General features: G+C 42.2%; 1 protein-coding gene across 3 annotated transcripts in view; it reads right to left on the reverse strand.

The window, feature by feature from the left end:
* LOC137885331 (myosin-10-like) overlaps nt 1-25,110 on the reverse strand; it is a 51,650-nt gene extending 26,540 nt beyond the window's left edge. For 2 of the 3 annotated variants that reach the window (XM_068727552.1, XM_068727550.1), the window contains exons 1-8: nt 24,983-25,110; nt 20,886-21,266; nt 15,981-16,137; nt 6,620-6,647; nt 4,660-4,762; nt 4,303-4,332; nt 4,074-4,088; nt 3,429-3,446 (exon numbers count right to left, since the gene is read on the reverse strand). In XM_068727552.1, coding sequence (XP_068583653.1) covers nt 3,429-3,446; nt 4,074-4,088; nt 4,303-4,332; nt 4,660-4,762; nt 6,620-6,647; nt 15,981-16,137; nt 20,886-21,230 — 696 coding nt within the window. In that variant the 5' untranslated portion in view covers nt 21,231-21,266; nt 24,983-25,110. Of the gene's footprint in view, nt 1-3,428; nt 3,447-4,073; nt 4,089-4,302; nt 4,333-4,659; nt 4,763-6,619; nt 6,648-15,980; nt 16,138-20,885; nt 21,267-24,975 lie in introns of all 3 variants that reach the window. The other variant, XM_068727551.1, reaches the window with a different exon arrangement.
* Between the last annotated feature and the right edge of the window lie 2,831 nt (nt 25,111-27,941).

Below are 27,941 nucleotides of genomic sequence, written 5' to 3' on the forward strand. Positions count from 1 at the left end.
AGGTAACGTGTTCTTCACGTGATGGAAATATTTTGTCTGTTTTATCACATTGCAAATTAAATATCTTTTGGTTTAGGATAAAACTAGCAATTAAAGACTTGTTTTCGGACATTTTATAGGCTGAACAATTAATCTGATCATATCTAAGAAATCCTAATGCTGAAACCATTTACTCCTGGCAGTGCACATACAATATAATCCTGTAAACATGGAGTTTTAGGGAGAATATGGGGTTTTGTTGCAGGAACGCCAACCCGTCCTTCTATCATGTCAGAACAAATGTGTCCACAACACACAACAAAAATACGTTGGCCATTTTTTCCCCATCAGACTGCACACTTGAACAGGCTGAATAAATAAATAATCAACTTATCCGTATGTTTGGACAGGTGGTAAACTACGTTTCCATCTAAGCCACATTGTGGGCTTCGTCATGACCAGAGAATCCAAGATTGCTGAGAGAAAAAAAATGTCTTCAGCAATGTTACTTCTCTTCTTGTGGAGTGGAATATTTTCCCATTACGTCAAAAATAGCCGCACACACTGAAGGTTTGAGAAGGCAATTTTCCACAAAAAAGGGAACTCTGTGGAATGAGGAATCAGCATCGCACTCAGGATGTGAGACATGCAATGTGATCTTTAGCCGCAGAGCATGATGGGCTGCTTTTAATTGAGTTTTTTTAGAAGCTGGAACGAAGCAGGATGAACTGGATAAACCTGGTCCTTTTCCAGCTGTCAGAGCGGTGGCAGAGCCCACAGAGGGCAGAGGATTCAAACCAAAAGCCTTTGTTTTTGTATAAACGCAGGCCTGTGGTGCAACTTGGTAGCTGAAATTGTTCATTGGCAGCCTCTAACCATCTGTGTGGTCTGCTCTTTGTCTTTATGTGCATACAGCAGATTACAAACACCAGTGGGGGTCCAATTTAGCAGCATTAGAAGTTGACCCACATTCCTGTTTGCAAAGTGGGCATGTCAGGCATCTGACAGCCAACAGAGCAAGCGCCTTCACTTGAGCTGGCCAATTTTGTGTAGCTGTGATCAAATTTAAGCAACCTCAGATGCCTCAAAACTACAGAGAGACCCATTATCACTCACTGCAAGTCACCAGTCACTTTCAAGCTAAACAAAATAAAGAGGTAAAGTCCTTTTTCTGCCTTTATAGAAAACATGTACAGGTCATAGCTATGAGTGTCTCTCTCATCAAAGTGCAGGCTGTTTGGCCGGCCATGCAGCAGTACTTTAGCAGTACTTTAGGGCAGATTGAGTCGAGTCAAAGAGGATCAGTCAAAACTGTTCCACTAAATCTTATGAGGCGGAGGCCAGTTGTGGCTGTGTAGTCACTGCTCCACATCTGCTCCGGAGGTCACAAGGCCAGACAAATAGTACAAGTCGCTATTTTCACCAGCGCAAAAAAAAAAGGAGAGCACGTATCAAGTATCTAAATCTGGGCAGGAACAAGCCGATGTGGAGAACTCATCTGGGCCGACAGAATCTATCATAATGTAAGAAAGGTCGGAAAAGGTTCTGCATCAGTGATTTAGATGAACCAGTGGGTCATTGTGAAGCTATAATCTAGCTATCAGCAACCGACTACATTATTTGATTCTGTTCATGTTGAACGGGACAGGTTTGTGATAATGCCTGGTACAATCCTATGTCGCTTTTTTTTTATGTGTCAACTACAATTATAGAAACCTCTAGAATAAATTATAGAAAATATTGGTAAAAAGAAATTGCCATTGCATATTTACCTCAAATTGTTAATCCCTCAACAGATAATTGAGCTGTGTTTTGGGATTTAAGTACATCATTCACAATTCTTCCCAAATGACCACCAGGAATCAAACTACAAACCTTAGTAAAACATGCCAACAGGTGTTTTTTTTAAGTGAGACAAAATGGAAGATAATAAACGGTGGATGTAATGTTAATAACCTGCTTCATTATGCAGGCAAATAAATACACACTGTAAGTATTGTAAATGTTAAATGTCTGAAAGAAGCAGATCCTATTAATTCAGTGAGGATAGGAAGTACACGTCATGCAATGCAAAAGTTAAAGCAGAATGAAATCTGGACGACCACCCGACGAAGGTGCTTCAGCACTGGATATCTCCATCTCACATATGCGCAAGTCGAGTCCTTACACCAACAAAGTTACCTGTGACCGTGCAATGACGTAGGCTCCAGTGTAAAACCCGAACATCATCGTAACAACATTCCTTCGACAGAGGGGACTGTGCTCGCCAGACATGGTGGTGTGCCAGTGTCACCAATGACATCAACCTTCCAAGCTCCATAGACATGAAATCAAAAGCCTGAAGGGATGCATCACTAAGAATCTGAGCAGAGGAGTCCAAACCAGATTCCCGCAGACTCCGAGAGAGACCCAGGATAAGGGGAGAAAGGGAACAGATATGTCCCGTGTGTACTGCCACAGCTACCTGTCTCCTGCATGGCAGCCGAGTTTCTGCAATCACTAGTGTGATGGGAGAACAATTTAGGTTCTGACCCGCACTTCTGGAGTTCTTCAACATAGGGCTTAGAAAGAGGGACTGAAAAGGCGGAGGACTGTGGCATCTGCAAGGGAAAAAAAAACACCTGCAGGAGCTGCTGCAAAGGAGCTTTGTCCAGCCCCATGTTTAAGCCATCCCAAATGCTATCATCATCGAGAAACGGACAGATTGTGATCCATGTAATGGCCCACCATTAGACCCCTGAGAAAAAGCATCAGAGGCCCAGGAGGCTGTGTCTCTGTCCCCGTCTTGATCCTAATCTGTGAACAAACTGCAAGAGGCTGCAGTTGGTAGTACGTCATCCTCTTGACAAGGAGAGTGCCTAGTGTTAGAGTCCCCACCAGCAGCTGGCCCCCTGTTATCGTGCTGGACATTGAGCAAACTCCGATGAAAGACTGCCAACCTTGAGAGCCAAAGTATCCACCTTGTTTTTTTAGGTGGACCATGTGAGACCACCCTGCGTCTCTTCAATGCTGTAAGGACGGTAGCCACACTTGCAGGCGACAGCCCAGTATCACCACCTATCTCTGGAAGTCTAGCCATTCTTACTGGAGGCATTCTTACTAGTTAAGTTTCCTCACTTGCAAGTAGACAGGCGGGACAGGGTTGCGTGATGATGTTAGGGTTTTATACTGGGGCATGTACCCGCATGGTCACGGGGGACTTTGTTGGTACAACGACTCGACGTGTGCAAGATGGAGATGTCCAGTGCAAAAGCAGCGCCGTCTGGCGATCAGGAAGAATAAAATAGAACCACAGCAGGTTGATTAAAGCGGATGAAAAACATCTATTGCCCAACGTCAAGCAACATTAAAGAGTTATTTTTTAGGTTAAAGAAGAGGTGGCAACAGAGAGGGTAGAGCGCCCCTTTTATTTTTGAGGTGAAATAGGTGAGAAACTACATACTACTCACATAAAACAGGGGTCCACTCTGTAGGAACGGGGAGATTCAATTGTTATTATGGAAAATAATAAATTGCATTTATGTCATGATTACAAATGAACCTGAAGTCAAAGCTGAACATTGTTAATGATACCGTAGCGTCAAAATCTAGGTACAGCTCACAGTGGTCTATAGCTGGAATTAGCCACGGGTGTTATTATAGCACCTCATCGGTCTGTAATCCTGGCCCTCAAGACCCAGATTACTGCCAGTGTTCTAGGTTAACAGGTAGTTATGGTTTGGGATCTCATGTATGCTGTTATTCAGTCACAGGTGGCTGAAGAACTATCTGCAGGGATCTAGGTCCTGATGACCAGGACTGATCTTAACTTACGACAGATACAATTCATGCCTTACTAAAATACAAGTTCAATCAGCGTTCTATGTATTTTTTCAGCAGCAGAATTTGTTAAGTTTCATACAGCACAATATGTTTAGTCAAGGCTCAACATATGGCTATCACAACAAATACAAACAACACGCATTTGACTATGTTTCACCGAGTGTGAATGACAATAATGGCAGGCAACTGTAAAGAGTGGACAAACTAAGTCATTCACATAAAACACAATAAAGGAAGTCTGAATAATCATGCAAGTATTAAAATGTACTTACAACTGCATTTTGCGCCTGACGGAGAGAGAAAACATTAAAGCTAAATATGCTGTTTTCAGGCATTTTAAGTAAATACAGCGCACTAGGTGTCAACTGTCACTTCTTATTCACACCATTTGATGAAACCTTAGGAGACTCATGTCCAACAGATATTCTAAGATCAGGTGTGTTTGAGGAGACAATGTTTGTGTAGCATGCACACGGTGTATAAGAAAGTATAAAAACTTGCCTGTTGTTTCACTGGTTTGGGTGATTCTGGCTGTTTGTTACAGATAAACAAATGCAATTGTTAGATTGTGTACACAGCGCACAAAAGTCATACTACAGGTATTGGTATCTATTCTTTTACCACAACAACCCCACCCTGGCCAAACCGCTCATTAGTTACTTCTAAAGATCGTTATTACAATTAACTAAATAACCCGGTCTTGGGGTTGCAGGGCAATACGAAGATATGATAGGGCAAAGTGGTGGGTGATTCATTTTGCATACAAATCCAACATTTACGTCAATACTTGAACAGATTTGAATGGACTGGCAGGCAATGGCAAACTAAATTAGAGAGACGAGAAAGGAGAATACTCACAGGAACGTTGTGGTCTTTTCTTCCTTTGTGGGAGGAGGCAACATGTGCCAGGTACTGAATGACCTTTTTTGTGTTTTCCGTCTTGCCAGCTCCTGACTCACCTCTGTGGAACAAAAAGAAGACAATGCACACAAACACAAAAATCCTCAGAATAACTTAACATAACAATGAACTGTTTCAAATGAACCCATCTACATCTTAGCCACTCTGTGATCTTAAAAGACTGGATCAATAAAGCTAAAATGCGATGTCCTCCTTCAGCTTTACAGATGTGCAGGTGCTTATGGACAGAACTCAACCACTACCCACTTTTCCACGACAAAGAAATGCACAAATGTAATCTTTCAACTGAAACTAAATTCTGGTGCGTATCTGATCATGTGCGTCTTTCTCTGCAATATTTTTTCCAGTACGTCAGTCAAGTTTATTCCTTGTGGTTGCTGGCGTGTGGATGTGCAGCCTGCTCTTCACTGCTCTGTCAAACAGAGACCATGGTATAAAAAAAAAAAAAAAAAAAAAAAACAGGGAAGAAATCTCCAAGCCATGCAGAAAGTGTGGGGGAGTAGTTTGGATCCAGAGCATACTTGAGGTTTTACACTAAGTGCAAATTTGCATACACCAAGTATGCACAAAATATTGTTTTTCTTTCAGATAGAGCGAGTGTGATGTGGCTGAGAGTAACGACGAGCGCTGTGAAACCGTCTGTCTTGTTGGCTACTGTGAAAGGAGGATAGTCAGGGAAGGATTATGTCAGTGTCCCTGTTGTTGGCCTCGGACTGCTCAGTGTTAGATTCCTCACCTCCCCTATTTCAGAAGACATGCCATGAAATCAATCAGGCAGTGCTGCTGACTGGATCGTTATTTTAGTGTTTTATGTTTGCAATCAGTTTGTGTATTTCAGTTCCAAGTCCTTGATTATCTCCATAATCTATATTTTAATGTCTGTGTAAGTGTGTGCCATATCCGTCTTTTGTTTAACACAGCAACACAATTCAATACAATACAATAACAATGTAATAAATGCTATAATAAAAACAAGTGAACCTAATACTATAGTTCCTGTGTGTGGGAGTATGTTAGGGCTGATCCATTACATTTTTAAATTCAAACCACCATTCAAAATTGTGAAGAGAAAAACAAATGTAACAATCGGTTACCTCGGTTGGATTTGAAGCAATGTGATTCATGCGTTAGCTCTTTTTGGTCAAACCAGATATACAATTTTAAGTAACTGCCCTACAATATGTGTTCGGCTTTGTTTGTGGTAGTGCTGTATCACAGTGAAGTACTTTGCTAGGTGTGCAATACAATATCTTTTGACCCCTGTGTGTACATAGAAGGGGTATGCAACATTAACGCCTCACTATTCACCCTGTAAGAGTGAAAGGGCCTTGCATGGCTTATGTCTTGATATCCCCTCTGGAATTTTCTTTGGGGACATTCCTGTCATCTGTAGACACTTGTCACTGAAAAGACGCCAGGGGACAGTGTAGCAGACATGTCGGGCATTTCTCAGATCCACATTTCACACGTATCTCTCAAGTAGTGACAATCTGGTCAGTGTCCTTGAGATACATGATATAAAATGAGTGGTAAGGCCCCGGAGCAGCTGGTTCACTTGCGCTGCTCCTGAACTTGTTTAATTACCAGTGAACGCATTATTGTCACTTTCATTTAATTCAGACAAAATAAATGCTGGAGGGAAATATACTGCATGTTATTTCCAAGGATATAAAGGAGAAAGGAGACATGCATGAGAGTAATGAATCAACCTTATGCTATGAATTTGGGACAGACGGCTCAGTTCATCTCAGCAATATAAGACACGGGGGCATCCTTAAAATTGCTTCATTAACAAGAAGTTAAATGAAGAGTTTCAATAAAGCACAAGAAATGTTAACATAAAATTGAAAATATAAAATAGAATTCATGCAGTAGTGGACTGAGCCTGTATACTCACGTGCAAAGAATGGATTGGTCCTCTCGATCTGTGGGAGACGAGAAGAGGGGGGGAAAGGGAGAGGAGGAGAAAGTCAAACCTAAGCAGTCTTTGATATCCACTGTGTATTCTCAAAGTTTGATTGACAACCTCGTCACCAAAACAATATGTCAAAAGTAAAGTCTTCTCAGCAGATTGTGGATTTAAAGGTCAAAGTCAAGCTTGGTGTGTAGAGCATGTGAGCTTACCAACAGCCGTGGTAAATGTCAGGTTTTTCTCGTTTTTTTTGTTTTTTTTAAATTACTTTTGTCAGGCCTTATTTTTCAGTAGGCTCAGGCTTCACAGCATTAAACCACAGCTATTTCCTGGATGCAACGTCAGAAATGCAGAGAAGTGGCACTGTGAAGTCAAGTCACTGCACAGGAGAGATAAGGCAACTGTAATGTCATCTTTATATTGGTAAATAGACCGCTGTCTACTGCATGACTTTCTAAATGAACTCTAATTTAGTTTCTACTACATTTCTTGTTACTTACCTGTCGAAATTTACACAGCTACAAATATATCTGCAAAAAACTGATATCTTTTAAGTAAACGGCCTTGCCAATTAATCAGTCTACCGCTAATAATCACAGAATAGCTTGTATGGAGAAAAAAAACTGAAGCTGGCCGGATTGGTGGAATATCGTATTTGTATCTGAACAACAAAACAATATTTGCGCCGGTATCATGGCAGGTTTATCTCGTATGACTGCTGGCGATGGTCATCTTTGAAAGATTCAATAAGATAACTTGCATGTCTACCCTCAACAATTAGACTGTAAATTCATATTAAACCCTTTAAAAGGATTCATTTTGTTTTTGACAGTGTATGCATGTGTTTTTTGATGCAAACCTAATCGGCACATAAATGTTTTCTCGCAGCAGTAGTGACCACATTAGACAGAATGTACGTATTATCTGTTGATAGAAACAACTGCAGTCATATTCTCATCTTGCAGAACAATGCGACTGATCAAATTTGACACGCCTACACTATTATGTTTACCGTACAGTTTACAGTACACGCTCTTCCACTCCACTTCAGTTAATACACTGTCCTCCATCCCTCTTGGCATTTTGCATCTTGGTAAATGTAGTACGGCCGTTGAATCTGAATCAAGGTATTAGATCTCTATGGCCACTAGTGAACAAACCGAGTGTAAAAGGCAGGGCCCATATGGATCGACTCTTCATCCGGCCCCATTATACACAATAGTGCCCATTTACAGTCTACACAGACAAGAAGATCCATATGTCCCTAAATGTCCCCATCGGACTATCCGGGAGAGAATGTGTCTCACGGCTAAACTATTCACCAAATGTGGTTAAAGACGCCTGCATTTTACTTTTGTTACGTGTTCGAGTCGGGATGTACGAAATGTAGACTTGTATAATGCAGGATCTCTAAAACAGGTCAGCTGATTTATTAAATGAAATGTGAACAAGTTTGATTCAAACCACGGTGAGACAAAGAGTGATCCATTTTTTTAATTTTTTTTTTCCACATTATGTCAATGTGTGCTGTGCTGAGGGCAATTTGCACTGTGGTCATGTGGCAATAAAACATAACATGCAATGCATCTCCTTAACCTCCGGGGTATTTCTGTTTGGAGTGTCTTGTGAGCTTGGAGTGAGGCAAATCAGAGTCATCTAGAGGCCCGGGATATAATGGTGATGATGTCATGAGAAAAAACTACTTTGTCTTCCCGCCAATGCCCCCCCCCCCCCCCCCCCCCCCCCCCACAGGGACAGGGGCCCTCTTAAAGTCACATGGCTGGTTGAGCAGCAAGAGCTCAAAAGATTAGATAAAAGTCATCAGACTCTCTTCACTCTACCTAATGTTGCTAAAACGACTTACTGTAGGTGCGTTATACTTCTCCGTTTGAAGAGCAAAAAGCAGTTCATCCCAATGGGCTCAAAACAAAACACCAGTGATTGGTTTGACAGTTTAAGATTAACTGGGCAGCCACCTCATTTCATTCTAGCAAAGACAGCCTCCTGTATTTGATGAGTAAGTGCCTGTTCATCAATAGGCCTGATCTCATAGCCCATTAACACGCTAGCTGTATTGCAAAGTCAACACGTTTGCTAGTTGAAAGAGTTGCCGGTGATTGGCGAGCTGCTGAATTAGTAGATTGACTTGGTAAGCCATCAATAACTCAGGGAAATACGCATCCTTTCTGAATTTAGGTATAAGTCTGACTGAACAAGCCAGTTCTAGCCTTAGTTTTTAAAATGTAATTTTAGTTTTCCAAAATGAATTCAGTATCTCAACAACAGCATGAAAAAAAGGCTGTGCAAGTTTTCCCTGAGCAAATGGTTGCAAGGCAACAACAGCTCGCATATGAATTTATTTTGAATATGAAGTGTTACAGCAGGTGGAATTGGCAACACAGTGATAAAACATAATTTCTCTGTTCCTGGATCAGTGGCTGCAACCCACTCTATGTCACAATGATGGGCCATTAAAACCTGCTTAAGTGATCTATTAGAGCAGCATACAAATAAGATTAATGGAAAAAAGATCATAGTTTCCTGAAACACTGCTAGTGTGGATGGGTTCCCATGCCTTTACAGCAACATGCTGACAGGAGATACATGATTTAAACCCCAGAGGGAGAGGTGGATGGAAGATCTGATTATTTAACGAGGAGCATCAGCGCACACTTGGTCCAGTCCTGTTATTGTGTGACCTAATTGTGTTCAGCGTGCCTCTAAACAACTGCTAATTAACACAATCTGAGAAAGAACAATCACTGAACTGCTCACCACTCATATTGGCACTTAAGGCCATGACATGTGAAGAGGGGTCACAAGTAAACATTGCTTCATTTCAATGTGCTCACAATCCAAAAAGATTAGGAACCACTGCTCTAAGACATGCTGTGAAAACGTCAACTCATTTTGTACATGTTGAGTCTCAGGCTGGACCGTTCAGCCAGAGGTGAAGGTTTCCTGGACTGAAGTGCTGACTGTGCTCCTTTGGGGTAAAATGATGGAAAGTTATCTGCCTGAGGACACAGCTGAATGGCTCACCAGGGACAACGTGGGTTTCCTGGCTTTGACCAGGAACTTCCTGCAGCTAAGCACTGTAACAAGGGGAAGAGGCCTCACACACACACACACACACACACACACACACACACACACACACACACACACACACGCTAAAGCTACCCCGACCCTTCAGGATCTCTCAAGCTGTGACGTCGACTGCTACTTCGTAACACAATCCATCATTAGCCACCACCTCTTTCTATTTACATTCACATCCCTATCGGAATCGGACACAACACAACACCACGCAGAGCGCTAGTGTCTCTTTTATCAGGCTGGCTGCAGACACCAGTGGAAAGATGTGATCCGGTCACTGTGAGACCTCTCATTTCCATTCACCAATCTGCCAGCACTGCTGCAGCCCTAACAACCTCTCCAGACTGTCAAGCGCTGATTGGCAGAGGATTGTGGGTCCGTGCAGATGAGAACTACCCAAACAGGGACCGTTATTTCCGTAACATTACTAAATGGTCATGAGGACTGTTTTGTGGGTTTCGCATGATCGGTAATGATCTTGCCAGCTCCACATGACTCCATTATCTTGGCTAGTCAGTTAAGATTCCCCCAGGATATAAAGCTGAGAAGTTTGAATATCATTTTAAGTATTGAATCCAGACCTTTTTAAGGGCAACACAGAAAAAACTAATTAGGGAAATCAATTAGGGATGCACCAATCCAACTTGTTCAGTCCGGATACCGACACCTGGGATTGGGATCATTCTGTTGTGTGTAAAGCAACATCAGGCTTAACTTAAAGATTGCTTTCTTAGGATATAAATGTACTTAATTATTGTTTTATAAAATAATGGTACCCAATACCAAATCGGCCTATTGTCACGATACCCGATCAAGCTATTTGAGTCTGTAGTATTGGGCCGATATCTAATAGCAGTATCTGAAATTGAGGATATCTTGCGGGTTTGACATAAACACAGCAGCTCTGCATGTGGTGTTTCTCCCAGTAAGGGGAGGGGAGGGGGGGGGGGGGGGGGGGGGGGGGGGGGGGGGGGGGGGGGGGAGCTGATCTCAGCTCGCGACAGTGAGCTCATTGTGAGGCTGCGGCACGCTGGGCCTGAGCCAGAGTCTGCCACTGACGGCTAATGCCTGTATCTGAAGTGCAAACACTCACCTCAGGAACCAGTCTTGCACTCTGATCTAGCGGTTACTTAAGTGTCACAGAGGTACGGAAACCTCCAGAAAACACAAGAGATGTAAACAGTGGAGCATATCAGCTGAATGTTCATGGCAATGACGACAAATCGATGAGCACTATGATGCCGTCTCATTAACACGAGGAACTAGAGCTTCGTCTCTGAGCGGTCTGTGAGTTATATTGTTAATGATGATGTTGCTTAGCTACAGACAGTATATTAAGCCATTACCAAAATGATCTGGCAGTTGTAGACTTTATATGAGTAAATTAACGTCCACTTAACTATAAAATGAAATTCAAAAGGAATTCACCACCCAGGGCTGTTAAAAGACTCCCTGATCAGGTTTTTGTTTTTTTTGCTACAGATAGCGATAGCTGAGTGATAATCTAAAAATGAATGCAATCCTGCAGGACTAGCCATGAATCCAGCTACGATTCAACGCTGGTTTAAGGCTGTGATGACCACTATCATTGAAAGAAAACCTGCGTAACGACTGTGCATGGTCTACCACATTCATTTGATTTTCCAACTAAAATAAAGTAGTGGGTTAAGTATCCCATGTGGCAATTATGGGATTATGGGGGTTGGCATGAAACTTAACTATAACAATAACAGAGATCTTAAGCATTGCTGATTTTGAAGAATTCGGTAGAGTCCTGGCACAGAAAAGCTATCTCTTAACACAGAGGGGGCTTGTGATTGGTTATTAGCTTATGACAGGGCGCTAAAGGGGCTTTTACAGCCAGTTAATAGAAGGCCATGGTCATGTTTGCAGTGGCATGAACCGATGCTCGTCTCTCATCTTAACTGCACCGTCCAAATATAAGCAAACCATAAACTACTTTTTCAAAGGGATTGGACTAACCCTCGACACAGAGGTATCTGTCAATCCTTTTAAAGCATCTATTTTTGGGCTATAATGGAAAAGGCCTCTGGTGTGGGCAGAACTGGGGCTGATGCTTCATTTAAGGATTTACAGATGGAAATAAATGGAATGGAGATCCAAAGTATTTAGTTTCCTATCTGAGAAGGAAAGTCTGTAAAGAAATCCGATAGGGAGATTAACTTTGAGAGGCATTGACAACAGGATTCAAGGAAACTAAAGCTAAGGAACCAATCTGTGATTAATATCTACATTTGGTTCAAAATAAAATCTGCAGTGACAGGTAGTGTGGCAGCAAAACAAAGGCGACTGGACTTGAGAAGGAAAATCATTGAGTGTGAAGGGAAATTGAGAAATACTGAAGGTTATATATTCAATATAAACAAGAGTAACAAGAGAGACAAAGCAGAAATAAATCTACTTTGGCTCGTAATGTTGCGTCATAAAATATTTGTCTCCCTTTCAGAAGTTGGAGTAAAGAAAACAGCGGGTGAACTTTCAGAGCAAGACTCATATAAACGTCTATAAACATCTGCCAGAAATCATTTCACACTGATTGACGACAACAACGAGGAGGTATTTGTACTGCAGATACACATGTGAGCTTTTCTAAGATGGATGGGGGGAGGAACAATAAAAAAAAGTTAAGAGGAGACAGCCGCTCCAGCAATCACAACAAAAAGGAATTTCCCTTCATCAGTCACAAAAGCTTTATGCTCAACAGTTGTACTCTGGTGCTAACTGGGCATAAGACACTGCCTCGCTCAACATATCACACCTACATCGGATTTTTCCTCACAAAAAGAAGAGCTGGTATCTTTGGTCACGGCGCAGAGATGCGTGTACCGCCATGTTTTATCTCTCTGAGGTTCAACAGGTGTTACAGGACAGATCTTGTGTGTCACTGATGTATAGAGCTTCCCCACAATGCTGTGCAGAAAGCAAACTGACCTTGGTCATGTGGTCATTAATAAATGATTACATGATCTTCCTTATAATTGGAATATATATTTAGTGGCTTCGGTTACAATTTGTTAATGCATCAGCTGAAAGTACATTTTTAAAAAAGTCAGGGAGGAAAGCATTAGCTTGTACGGAGACGATATATACTCATATTCAGAGTTCCTCTCTGGTAGTTTTTGTAGTCACCTGCCCTATTAGATTTCATTTTAAGGGGATACAGGATTGTTTTTTAATAGCAGTTATAGCTCCAGCTGTGCTAGTACTATTTCTGATACTGGAGTGCTCCTTCAGTTACTGACTGAGCAGTTTCACTGTCTACAACCACATCTGTTCCAGTTGTTTTTATTGGGGGAAAAAAGAGCAATCTTTGGGAGAAAACGAACAACTGAAAACTTCCTGGAACATGCTATGCATTCTTCAAACAATTCCCTTTATCTGTTATCAATATCAGTAATGCTGCTGACATGAGAAGGGCTTTGTTCATTGTTGATAAAATGGACCTCTACGAGAGAGAACAACTCAACAAGCTACGATGGATCTAGGTGGACTTGACTCAACACCTGATTAGACACCAGGGAGAGAATCTAGAAGAGGTCTTTGACGTCTTACGCCATGTCAACTGAAACAAAGACTCCCTTTTCCAAAAACCACACCTTGGGACACTTTTCATTGGTGTTGATGCATGTCCACTTGGAAACCTTCGCAGCTGCTGACATGACTGGACCTTCAACACATGTTTTCAGTCAAGCAAGCATTTCCTTACAACAAATATGATAAAATTAGCTTCTTGTACGTCAGTGAGTTCACCTCGGCTGAGCAGTGAGGGCAATTATGTAAAGCATCTGGGCCGCTAATCAATGACAGATGTGCAGTAAGTTCTAGAAGTCTGCTTGAACACCCTGTCTTTGTTCGGTAACACCTCATTTAACCTCCCATCTGAGTAGTGACTGGCTTCACAGCAATGCTGCTAATTAACAGACCCCTGTGAGGTTTAGACACCCTTCAGCCTTAAATATGATTTGCCAATCTGTTCGCCTGCAAAGGTCATAAATTAGAGGCAACATACTATTTGTCTCAAGTGTTCTTTGTTGTTCAGATGGCAACTGACACTGCAAAGTCTAAACATGGTGTGTGAAAGGTCTGATAATAAACGCCGAAATGTAATGAAGCATTCTGAGACAACAGGGACAGGGCGTTGGGCAACATGGCGGCATATAATGTGTGACAATTTTGTGTGTGAAAGTTTTTCAAATATTTTTTGGTCGTATTAGATTAAGACTGTAAGTAACGATTATTTAAATTTTTGATTAATCTGTAGATTATTATCTTTTTAAAAAATAATTATATTTATTATTATGTTTTGGCACAAATGACTTGCATGTTATTTGAGTGTATAAAAATTGTTGGCTGTTTTGCGATGATTCTTTCAGCATTATACTGGGCCATGTTATGGAAATACTGGATATCTGTATGATTTATGTAGCATCTTGATTTGTCAGGTATTTCGTTTACTGAATGAGCCAAAAACAGACATTCCTGTCTTTGTGTTTTATCTATTAACTGTTGATTGATTTTCCAGAAAATGTACTACACAACAGTGTATATATCATTACAACAATATAAATTACATATCCTGAAAGTTCCATCCATATCTAAGAAATGTGATGATATCTGCCTCCGTGTCTGGTTTTTCCAAAGTCATAAGAGACCACTTGGAGAAAAACAAACACCAGCGCTAGTCTATGCAGCTGGATATTGTTATACCCACCGGGTTGCTGAAATGCTCAGGGCCACAGCTGAACAGCAGCTGGCCTCCACTAATCTCCAACCTACAAACCTCATTTTGAATTAACACTGTTAACTCTGACACGACCACGGCTGAAAATGGGTTGGAGTTAGCGGCGCATTCAAAATGACCGATCAGGCTTGTGTACTCGGAGACATACAGTGAATACACGCAGCCTTTAAACAGCTTGAGGTTGTTGCTTCAAGGAAAACGCTCAAATATGTTCAACGCATTACTAATAGACGGGTCTCCCAGCCCCGCCCCACTGCATTTGTGTCCAACCATGTAGAAACGTGCGGAGAATAGAGGGTGTGAAGAAAGGAGGAGGAGGAGGAGGCGACAACAAGAAGCTAGCTGGGCTCAATGGCGAGCTGGCAGAGTTCAACAACAGCTACATCGGGGCTACTGCTAAAACTACGTTCCTGTGCTTGTACATCATCAGCTGTGAAGAGAGAATATCGTTCAATCAACATCACAACAAGCATCTTTAGAATAAACCTTAGAAAGAACAACTACAAGAAAAAAGGAAAAATGTCTTGCACTTATCGTTATCATATCATAACGATAAGTGCAAGACATTTTTCCTGACAGTAGTCATAATGATAAGGGGGGGGGGGGGGGGGCGTGAAGCTATCATCAAGCTACTTGTTGACACTACCGAAACTTCCTTCTGTGTACCAACACGGGGAAAGCAAGGCCGAAAAGGGACTGACGGGACTGTCCAGTCTGTCACCACCCCCACTGGTCGGCCTTCGCAATCACACAAAGGACCTATTGTTGAGCACAATGGGGTCACCCTCTCTGTTCTCGCTGGTCTGATCCCAGTCAGTCACTGCTCAGAGAGCCTGGAAGCTCGCCAACTACCAGGCAAGGGTCTTTGAAGGCATCATTCTAAAAGGGGACTGCCTTCACTTACAAGATTGTATGTTCCTAAACAAATTCAAATTGAATAAACGCGACAACTGGGGCAGACTGGATGCCACGGATGACAGCAGTGTCGTCATGCACTGGGAAAGATAGTATTGATTGTATTGATTAATAGAGACGGGTGCTTGAAGATGACTGTATGAAGGCCTGCATTGCATTAAAAATCTGAATACTGTGGCTATATTCTCATGGTTTTGTCATCCAAGATCCTTTAACTGCTTGCTTATAATGTGTGTAGATTCATTTAGAAGTCACATGTTTAGCTCTTCTCTACATACACATATACACATGTTGGCCTCCTGTTCTGTGCATTCCTCAACTCACGGCAAAAATCACAATCTTAAAACACAAACGTAATGCTTTGAAGACATTAGGTTCTTGTTCTTCTGAGTGACCAGGTAGCGTTGACACGTCACATCTGAGAAGATGGGACTTGGATGGGTGTCATTATTTAGAGATGCCATAATTTAACACAAATACAATGACATTCAATGGGATTTAAGTTGAAGTGGTCTTTCCTGTATGTGAGGTGGACTGTGGTAGATGAGAGGCGGCGGCACTCAGACTTACCTTGAAGCATGCACCGGTACGCAGACTCTGAGATGGCGTAGATGTGAGGGGGCATTTCGTGCCTCTTCTTGCCCCTGTACATCTCAATGATGTTCTCCGAGTAGATGGGCAGGTTTTTGTAGGGATTTATGACCACACAGAAGAGACCAGAGTACGTCTAGAAAAAGAAAACGTGGTTGACTGTTAATTCACCACACAGCAGCCCTTACATCACCTTTATGTCAAAGTTAATACTTTATAGTATTTTAGTCTTTGTGTGCTTTGATAACACTAAGCTCTAAACGGACAAAAAGGATCTAAGATCATTTTAGTGTGCTGTCAAAGGAACTAACTTTAGGCTTTGATGTATTTGGACGCTGACATGCTGTAGAGATTAAAATTCAATATTACAATTTCTATTAGTTATTATTATCATGTCATGTACAATCTGCGCATGACTCGTGCGACAGGTCTGGATCACTCGTGAACTTTGTTCATACCACTGAGAAACTTCGGACAAAACCAATTTTACATCAAAATTGAAAATTCTTTGTAACCTTGCTGCGTTGTGTGAACACTTGTTAGCGCTCCAATCAAATGCGCGGGATTCAATTTAACTGTACAAGGTTAAACTATTCCGTTTCACGGGGGAATACTCGCAGCACAGAAGCTAAAGACGCTCTATGGGCCCATTATAAACAAATCTGTTTGTACGAGTGTTTTTTTTTTTTTGCACAAGGCCTGTTATGATGTGCAGACTATGAATCCACAGATGATGCCAGAAAACTGTACACATCTGCAGCCTGCTGGCACACTGCCAAGTGTCCCACAGTATTTAAAATCCTCGCTCCACTCGCTGATCCTCCTCATATGTGGCAATTCTCCATCTCATTTTTGTCTAGATAAAACTGGTGGCACCAGGAATCAGATGCAAGGGGGTGGCGATTTTAATCCACAGCAGTATATAGGTCCCTCCACTGTGTTATGCAAACAGATATGCAGTCAGACAGGACAGCACAGGGTTAATCCCTGACATGTCTGCTGCTGGGGAACTCCATTAACTCAAGAGTGCACGGGCTACGCAGTCCACAGTAGACGCCAGATTAAGGCGTTTTGAATCGATGACTGGGATTATCATACATTATGCCAATAAAAACTTTTTTTTTTGTGGATAAATTGCAGCCATCTGTCCGGATCATGAGTTAAGATGAGACGAGGGTGTCTCTCCTCCCTCTGCTGACTATCTCTATCAATGGTACCAACTTCCTTGTGCTTCTTTACTACTTACTATGCTGCGTTCCTTCCTCTTTTGTCACCTTTCTGATTTCTGTGTTTGGCTGGGCTGCAAAACCAGATTCTTTAAATGATGTGGTTTGCGTCAACCAGTGGGCTGCAGGGGGGCCCCAGGCCTGCTAACCCAGTTGTTGAACTGGAACAATGGTGGCATGACCAAAGCATGCTTTGTGAGCAGAGGGCATTTTGTGTGTGTGTGTGTGTGTGTGTGTGTGTGTGTGTGTGTGTGTGTGTGTGTGTGTGTGTGTGTGTGTGTGTGTAACTGAGTGAGAGAAAGACCTCTTGACAAACGCATCACAACTGTCACATGGATGGAGGTTCACACCACACATTCACAACACATATATGTAATCTGATGCTGCGTTGCGATGTTCAGTGCTGGGCAATAATTCCACATAGTCAGAAATGGAGTCCAGAGTGGCTCAAATTGAAACCCTCAAAGATATTAACATACGAGTAACAGCCAGAGCCTCTCTGGAATTGGTCATGTGATGCTGTAGCCCGTGTGTGTGTGTGTGTGTGTGTGTGTGTGTGTGTGTGTGTGTGTGTGTGTGGGGGTGGGGGGGGGGGGGGGGGGGGTAATGTCACCAGATGGCCATCAAAATCCCCCTTCCCACCACTTCCATGTGCACAGATGCTTTAGACACAGCTCTGTGCAGCAACCTGGCCACACTCAGATTTGTCACCCTGGAATCATCAGCAGCAGCAGCAGCGCTGTTCTACTTCACTGGTTACAGAGGCCAACGCTCACACCTCGCTAACTGGAATTGCCTGTAAAAACAAACTTGGTGCAGCACAGGATGTGCTACAGGGCCCTCGCCACAGTAACCCCCTCCCAAGCACCCCCTACGGTGGGCACAGCGCCAGGCAGACAGATCAGTGCTCCCGACCCAGCATGGGCCACAGGCAGCGGGGAGAGGGATGACTCAGCTGGCCGTCCTCGACGGTGGACCCCAGGGGGTAATCGAGGGATTAGTGTGGCTCTGAGGGCAACGGGTTGGACACCTACACAACCGGGCATAACAAGACACCAGCCAGGCAACGTGTTCACTGGAACGTTACTACTACAATCAACAATATCCGACGATAGCTGGGCTACATGTGAATCTTAACGGCGGGTATTTTGAGCTGATAAATGGGCCCGAGCTGCTCAACACAACTCAGAGAAGCTGTGGTGAACGGAGGGGAACTCTCACACAGTTGAAAGGGATCCAAGCCCTCCGGAAATGTCCAAATAAATGTCCGTGAAGCAAACAGTGCTTAGCAACAGGGCCTCAGCCTCTCTCGATGGGAAAAGGGGAGACTTTTTCTGGGGGTCTCTGCAATTACAAGAATCAGCGCCATTCTGACACAACTGGGCTAACTGGGCTTTAGCGTCAAGTCATTGTCTTTGCAGACTTCCCCGGGAAATTAAGAAATGCATTTGCTTCACACAACACATTTTAATTATTTCCAGTAATGCCCAGGCAGACAGTGAAGATTCGTATAGCTCTGTATTTGCTCTAAATCTTTAGGTGTGCTTAATCTCACTCAACAGCACTTGATTAAAATGATGAACCTGTCATCACTGTATGCGAACAAGAGGGAACCAACCTACATTCAAACAGCTTTAACAGCTGAAAGTGTAACCAGGAAGATGACAGCCTAAGAAGAAGAAGAAAAAAAAGACTCAAGCAGCATAACTCTACTATTGTGTAATATGATGTCATTGCACGAGTTATTGAGTTGGAGTTTTACAAAAGTCTCCACCTATACACATGATAAAGAGAAAACCCAGCCAACTGGTAAAAGAGTCACAATCGAGGAAAGGGTTGGATGAAATGGAGATGTAAGAGACCCATGCTCCAGTGAGAGGCAGGCTTATTGAACAGAGAGACAGCCTGCTGATAAAGAAACACAACAATGAACATTAAGCTCTCAGCCTGGAGCTGCCAGCTTCAGCAAAGCCAGGCATGACGAGGTATGTCCGTCAACATTTTCAATGAGAGAAACAGGTTTAGAGTTTTTGAAGTTGAACATTGTACACAAAGTCCGTCTTTAATTCTTTTCTCTTTTACCTTGTCATTTCAAAAGGTTTGAAGCACGATCATCACCTTTACACCCACTGCCTGCTGTGTGGATGCGAGTAATCAAAGTGGTTATGTCAGCGCTGTGCTATGCTGGTCTGACTTAAAAAGGTCACACGATCCTCAAAAGCAGAAAAACAAAAAAAAAAACATGTCAGTCAGGAACGCTAAAGCGGAAATGACTGACAGAGATCTGCATGCATGCAACTCCAATCTCCTAAAACTCCTTGTTCATTAGCGTCACACACGGAGAAATCAATAAGATGATAATTTAGCAGCTCGAAAATTTCACCAAGCATGTAAACTGGATCAGAAGAAAGACATGTCTGTAACCCTGCAGAAAAGCAAACATTCAAAAGCTAAAAACATGGATTTGGCTGTTAATTAAGCATCAGTGTTCTGGCAGAAAAACTGAAAAAAAAAAATGCAGTTATTTGAGCAGACAGCTGTTGCTTATCTGTGAACACAAAGAACTCTGTTAAGGCGGGGTGGTCACAGTGTGACTCAGCACAGGCCTCCCTGAGCTAAGAGACGGGGCTGGGGTCACCTTAGTCTCCCTTAAAAGTGCTCTGAAAATACAAAGATGTTATTTATACAGATTCTTTTTTTTTTTTAATTGAACAAATAAGAAGTGAACCTGATGACTACACTGCTGCAGCTTGTGTAAGAAGAAGGGACATGAAGAAGAACGCAAATCTGGAACCAATAATTAACTCTTGTCAACACATAGAAAGAGATTAAGGATTATTTATGTTATTAAATATCCTTAGAAAATGATTGTTTAGTGGTGGTACAGGTAAGTTCATCATTGTTCTAATATGGCGGCACAAAACGTCTGCTGTCAGAAGATACAAACGGACCGAGCAGCCTCTTGGCAAGGAGCCATCAGTAGACAGGGAGCACACAGCAGAGCTCACAGTACTACAGCTGGCCTGGTCACATCCACCCCTCCACCACTAACCCTAACCCTCATTATAAAGTTGGAGGGTACCATTCTCATCATCACAACATCTCTCCACTCTCTTACTGAGTGGAGAGATGTTCCACTGTTTACATCCAAATCATCTACCAAGTTAGTATTCCAGCAATATGACTAGATAAGGCAAAAAAACCCTTCTTTTTCACAATCTGCCCCGAGTAAATAATCTAGTTTAGTCAAACTCATTTCTGTCTTTGTGACCGGGCCTCTGAGTGTGAACCTCTCAGCGCCCGCCTACTTACTCCCCGGGTCTCAGGTGGCCCACAAGCTCCGTGTCTGGGCTATTCCAGGAATGCATGGCACTAAGTGGGCCATAATCACAGGGGAAATCGGCAGCTTATGTAGGACATGAAGGCTTGGTCATTGAAGGAAATGTGTTTCTTGGCCTCTTGAATTCAGAGACTCAAGTATAGAATGCTATGGCTAAGATATGCAGATAGATGGTTGGTATTTGTAGAGAGGCTAATAGACAGTTGGATGGAACTGTTTACTGATCAAGAATCTTTTTTTTTTTTTTCCAGACCCTAATTTAGTTTCTTCAATGTGGAAGAAGTTGATGACAAGTTGTTACAGGTAGCAAATACTCACATAGATGAGGCCGGAGTAGTAGCGGTCTTTGAGGTTGTGAAGCACGGAGGCTTCGTTCAGGCAGGTGAGTTCGGCCATGTCCTCTACTTTGCTGAACTTCGGCGGGTTCATCTTCTGGATGTCATCCTTGTTGACCACCGCCTTCTTCCCGTTCTCTGCCAGCTCCACCACCACCTCATCTCCGCGCTCCTCGCGAACACTGGCAGCCTCGAAGCCATTGCGTTCTGATGGGATCCATACTAGCCTCTTGGCCGTCCAGTCGGCCTGTGCCGCCGGGTTGTAGACCACGGCGCGGTCCACAAAGAGGTACCGCTCCGGGTCCTCCTGCCCGCTCCGCTGGGACATTTCTGCTGGAACCAGAAGCAGAACACACTACGCCACCTGTAGGGAGGAAAGAAAGGATAATGTTTGTCTGAACAACAGAAAAATGCTACATTTAAAATCCATGCAGCCTACTGTGTCACGCTGTTCACCGTTGTATTGTACAGATGAGACCACCACTGTACCAGGTATGCCTGGCGTGCACGAGAGGTGCACAGTTGCTGGAGTATAAATCAGGCACGACGCCTCCTGTTAATGATGTTATTAGTGCTTTTATCAGTGAACTATTGGTGACAGTCATGTCTGAAAAGCTCAGAGCGTGCGCACAGCAAGCTCCTGGTTACAAAAACTCGGGAGGTGCGCACCTCGAAAGCCTTGATGATGACATTTTCTGGCTCGCACGCCTTTCTCTAATTTCACTATGATAAGCATGAACCTCTCTTCACAGTGTATCACAAGAGGTGAGTGTGCCAGGGCAAAGCTGCAACTAGAAAAACTTGTGGTACACGTTTCTGTTCTCACTTAGATTAGACTTTCTAAATGTTTCCCCATGTTAGAAGTAATGTCCGCAGTCCTGCTGTTCTGGTAACTTAACTTTACACCATGCACCTTTAACGGCCATGTTTGAGTGAGGAAAAGGCTTTAGCTAATGATACAGACAGTTACTGTTGTTTCAATTATCTCTTTCCCAACACTGATGCAGAAAAAACATTTGTTCATCTTCACTGATGAAATAAATCCATGAGTTAAATTACAAAAAGTAATTTGTTTGTTTTTAAGAGAAGATGATTGAATAGAATATTGAAATATTTTTAGATATTTATTTTGGGTAAATTAATTGTTACAGCAATCACCAATAAAAAATATCTTTAAATAAAGTAGCAAATTAATCAACTAATCAAAAAAAATAATCATTAGATCAATCTAAACAAAAAAATTGTTAAGTTGTGATAAATTATTAAATCCAATCCAATTGTAGTTTTTAAATTATATATTTATTTCACATAATTTGACAGTTGTGTCCAAACAGAGAGCGAGTGCAACGAGCACACACACACACACACACACACACACACACACACACACACACACACACACACACACACACACACACACACAAGCAAACAAACAAACAGCGAGAGAGATTCAATCTATATAAAACAGCAGAGGAGCAGAATTGCTTGTTGTCCAGAGAAATGCGCTTCTGGTGTCAACAGCCAGGCTACTGCTCAACAGTTGACATTATGCGTTGCTTCCGCGTCCAATGTGATCCCGCCATAAATGTATCATAAGTGCAAGTTTATAGCCTGCTATGCTGTAATTATGCATTTCTCAGTGTAAAAAGTGACTCCACTGACAAAGTAAGATTTGAGTCAAGGGCATCTGTAGTTTCATTTGAATCACTGACGTTTAGGGGCCAGCCATAGTGAGGTTGGAAACTCCTTTATCACAGTATATGTGCATACATAATACATGTTCTGGGAAAGCAATAGAGAAGCAATGAATATTGCCATAAAGCAGTCCTGCTCACAATCCCCACAATGATAACAGCCAGATACAACCAGAGATGTTCAGAGCAGATATAACAGGCAGCAATATCTGTAATAGTTGATATTTGTATTGTACCGTGGTGGCACCATGACTAACATGCTGTCCTTATCGGGGAAGACATCTGAATGTTGAAGCTGACGGTGAAGTGCTTTAAGGATGATGCAGCTTCTCTAATAGCTGCTGAATGCAGGCTCCAAGAAAACTCGGGTATTTATCTTCCATTACAAGAACCTTTCAGACAACAAGAAGTTAGGCTTCCAACAGCTAATGCTATTTGTTTGCTCCAGTGACAATTTCTGAACACCAGGTTTAATAAGTATATTTCAGGACATGTCCGATCATTGTCAGGCGTCACAGCTCATCACAAGTCGCCCACGGTGGTTGCTGCTTGCCTCATAACTTGTGATGGCTCACCTTGTATTAAAGTACAACTAGTAGACAAAAAAAAAAATCAAGATTAGATCCCCACTGAGTACCTGTGTGCATATAAAATAAGTGTATGTATTGTGTGAAGAAAAATCAAATACACCAAAACCAGTGTCTCAATCAGCATTTACAGCAGAGCCTTCTGAATCACCATCTCTCACAAACATGAGCATGAGAGGGAGCACCTGTTCCGATTCTCTTTTCAGAACGCCACGGTGTGTTTTGCTTTCCAAAAGAGAGCAATGTAAACCAAATACAAATGTAAAGTGAAATATTTGTATTCTGTCTTTATGTTTGGATTACTTCGCTGTCTTTCCTTTGTTTTAGGGCTTTGACATTTTTCCAGAAGGACTTGTTGGGCCCACACAGACTTGTGCACTCACACCTCCATCCCTGCGCATAACCAACCCACATGTACAGTAAAATCACCATTTAAGGGTGAAACTGACTCTGTTGTGCAATAAAAACAGGGCATACATGCGAGTGGTCTATGTGCATGTATATTCAAGGTTTTCTGACATTTCCCAGGGCAAAGAACTAATCGAGAAAACAGATTAATAGTTCAAAACTGTGAGGGCATTTTATTTTATTTTTTTACAACTTTCTGACAAAGACCACAGGAGTAATCAGTAAAATACTCAGATAATACTGTAATGAAAATAATCAGTACTTATAGTCCTACATATAGTAGAAAAAGACTGGAGAGTGGTTTTATGCTTACTACATCATCCAATTTAAGATACAATTACACCATCAATAATAAAAGCAATATACCTCCATAAACTGAGCTGGAAACAAAAAGACAGAGGAGAGTAAATAAGTACAACCAGGCACTTGATGCCCCCAACAGCTGATACACTGACAAGTGTGAATGTGGGCCATGACTGGAAGCACCACTACAGCTTGCTTCTTATTATTCTGAGACGTCAGCTGATGAATGCTCGGAGACATTTAACATACAATCAAGTCCCATGCTTAAATCAGGCGCTGATTAGACACGAATCTGGGTCAGGTCAAGGGACGGAGGATCAGTGCGGCTGCTGGCGGCCGTGTCACAAAAAAAACAACTACTTTCATCCCTCATTCAGCTCTAACGTTACACCGCAGAGATACGGAGAGCGCGCCACACCCTCGGTGGGATATTCCAGCAGAAGGAGGATCGACAATTTGCAATTAGCTGTGAACGCAGCTCGTTAGGGGGCTGACATACACCGGGCTGGGCCAGACCTGCTGCATCGGCTAGGTTAGCGTGCTAACGTTAGCTCAAAGTTGGCGTGCTGTGCCTCGTATCCCACCCGCTCGACATGATGCCTGCAAGGAATAGACAGCTCCGGTTGACCAGCAAACACATCCCGGAGGTCTACACTGGTGCTGTAATGTCTGTGAGCGAATTAGAAGGTGAACAACAAAACCCCAAACGCTCTCGTGTCTATGCGAATCAAGAGTTTAAGGGATGATCCCATCATGGGTGTGGGTGTCTCAGAGACGTGTGTCTGGGTGAGGATAAAGCAAGCGGACAATGACCACACCGTTCCACGGGAGCTCCTGAAGAGCGCACTTCTAAAAACAGATACCTGCATCACAAATGTCCATTCAAGACTTTATCAGATTGATACAAAAAAAAAAAATGTGCACGTTGGCTCTGCGGCGCCGGCTAACATTAGCACAACCCGATGGTCCTCCATCATTGAAAAGTCACGGCACAATAATCTGCTAGCTAACGTTAAGTGTTGTTAGCCACATGGATCCTCACTACAATACACGGCCCTGGCCTTTATTCTGCTGAACGTACCACACACCTTAGATGAAGGAACCCTGTCCAGGCGCAGTATCCAGTAGATGGATGTAATCGTCCTCCAATGCGTGCTAAAATAGTCCTTTCGTCCGCTCTCGCATCAGTGGTACTCCCCCACCATCCAGCACCCTCTCAACCGAACTCTCGCCGGCCGGGGAGGTTGCGCTGCACCGCCGCACTCTTTTTTGGGACACGCCCACAAATACATCTAGAACGTGATTGGCTCTCGGAGTCTGATGCCGAACCACGATTGGTCCAAAAATAATTTCCATCCTAAAACTTTGATAGTTGACAACTGCCGCCCAAGATATCAACACCTGCAGACTGGTGGATGCTGCTGCGGCTTTACATGGTTGTATGACGTTCAAAATGTCACTGCTATTACGGTCAACTTTTGAACAGAGCTGCAATGTTTGTATTTGTTGAATTCACACAGACACATGATCAAATAAATACAATTAATCCTAGAATTATTGACAATACACACCATATCTTATTGTTGTAGGGTCCTTTTCGGTTTCTTGCAGTTTTTTCTTCTTTTCGTTCCTTCCCCTACTCTGTTTTTTTAAAAACAATTTAAACAAATGTCAATACAATTAAGAATATTGTATTAATAAGAATATGAGATCATTACAACAAACCATGAGATCATCAGACACAGGAGGATACAACTGAAATCAATGAAGAGAAGAATGCAATGTATGGAAAGTTAAACCACAAGAACCATATAAGGAATTTTACAAAAGCTTTATTATATAAATATGTTGAAGAAAGAACTTGAAAGAAATGGAAAGAGTGATCCAAGTCAACCTTTGTCACCAGCCTGGAATCTAGCCTATATATCTGCAAACCCAGTGAAGTTAATTATATCTTTCCAGTTTGGTTTGCTTTGCTTCTCAGACACTTGTCACATTTGTAGTGTGTCTCAATAGTGCCCTCTGTTGTATAAAGACAGACTTGACTAATGCTGACCTGCCTTCATGTAAAATAGATTGATAATGAAGAGCTACAAAAGAGCAATAAGGTATTTAGTCAGTAGATGTCCGAATAAGCTCAACTAAACATGAGTATTACTGAGAGGAATACATGTTTATCTGACACTGAAGAAAACCTAAATGTGAAATTATATTACTGACTCTGCATTCCATAAAATCAAATTCAATCAACGTGTATTGCATTTTCTACTATATATTTGCGCCTATTAAACTTGAGTTACTGGACTTGCATTCAGCTCGACTACATCTGCTTTATTACTACACAAACATCCATCAGTCTGAACAAGTCGTTCTGTCTCAGATCAGCAATGGTACAGAGATGATTGATGTTATTAATTTCTCTTCCAACAGGTAAAACATATCTGATAATTTGTAGAAAGTTGGTCTCTTACTCAAAGCACAGCTTCTCTTCCCTGTGTAATGGATTTCTCCTTGTAGTTGTGGAATGCCTACAAAAAGGCAGCTCTACGAACAAATAATCAGTGCTTGATTAGACAACAAATTGTAAAGTTGCAATTGAAATTTTAGAAAATAGAAAATTCCATTAAATGCCATTGTGTCGCCACAATAAATAATTTAATGTGACCACACTTTGTCCGCATTTGTCCTGCAGGGACCGCAGTCCTACAGCTTCTACCTGTATTTAAGTGTTTTCAGGTGATTTGACAAAAGACTAACGTGGTTCTTCTTTCAAAATTGCGGTCACTCTATCTGGCCACAAGATGGAGACATTCCCACACGTTTGGGACATTCTAACTTGATAAAATCCCCCAAAATGTATATATAATTTTGGGATGTTGATAAAATGTCCCTAAGGAGTTTGGTGTTGGACATGATTTGAGTCTTTCCAGGATTGTTAATTTTAAGGCATTGTAATTTAGCACCAGCTAAAGGTCCTCAAGTGAACTCACTTAAAATCAGTTAAATTGCACAGCTCCCTGTGGATCTGAATACTAGTCTATAATGAATTATTTAAGAATACATATTCACTAGATACAAATCTATAGGTTATTTTGAAATTCCTTCCTTTTTCTGTGCATAAGAAAATCAAAGATTACATTATTACAAAGAGACAACATTAAAACGAGTTACCACTTTTCAGATGCATATTGAAAATGGCAACTAGCACAGCTTAGAATGAGCCTCCAACCTATTTTTTGGAAAGCAGCCATTATTTCACCTTAAACTTACTGAAATGATTTATCAACACTAGACTGCCTGACGCTATTTGAGGTGCAGCAGTCGGTAGAGGGCAGCAGCAGTGAAGGTAAAGCTTTGCAGACCTCCAGCTTGACAGAGATCCAGGGGAGGTAACAGGACAGCTGTCTTTGGCATTTGTTAATCACATATTCGCACATGCATGTGCTGTATGATAGAAACGCTGTATCAGTAAAACTATAATTCATTCAGTTTTTAAACTCATGAGTCAAACAGATTTTTGTCAGAGGCACCTAAATTCTGTCCATTTTTCCTCATACACTCTTCCTCCATGTTCACTTACAGTATCACAAAATACTAGACTGAGTATATTTCTTTCCTAATTCGATGTCACATACTGAGCACTGCCATAGCTTGAAAGACAGATGCAAGATGTCTGAGTGAGTTATTTCATCTTGTCTTGACGAGTGACAGAGTGACACCCTTTGGTGTGGTGCATTTTGCAAAAATGCTGTGACAGCTCCATCTCTCAATTGTTGGCTTCTCCTGTCGCCTCTGTGGCATAATAGACCTGTCATCAGCATCGTCCTCCACCATCCTTCTTCTGCTTTTGTCTGGACAGCAGTTTATCAAACATCTCCATCTTTTTTTTTTTTTTGCAAGCACAGATAAGGAATGTCAAATGTGGCGTTTTCAATACCAAAGTGCCAGATTGGATAGAGATAAATCTTTGACCTCCTTGGGCACTGTTTTCGGTTTACTGCAGGAGATTGATGTGCCCTCTTTGAGCTTGCTCCCTGCAAAAATCTC

This window comes from Cebidichthys violaceus, unplaced genomic scaffold, assembly GCF_023349555.1.
Source record: "Cebidichthys violaceus isolate CVI_PGR_0920_01 unplaced genomic scaffold, fCebVio1.0.p SCAF_4, whole genome shotgun sequence".
Classification (NCBI taxonomy): domain Eukaryota; kingdom Metazoa; phylum Chordata; class Actinopteri; order Perciformes; family Stichaeidae; genus Cebidichthys; species Cebidichthys violaceus.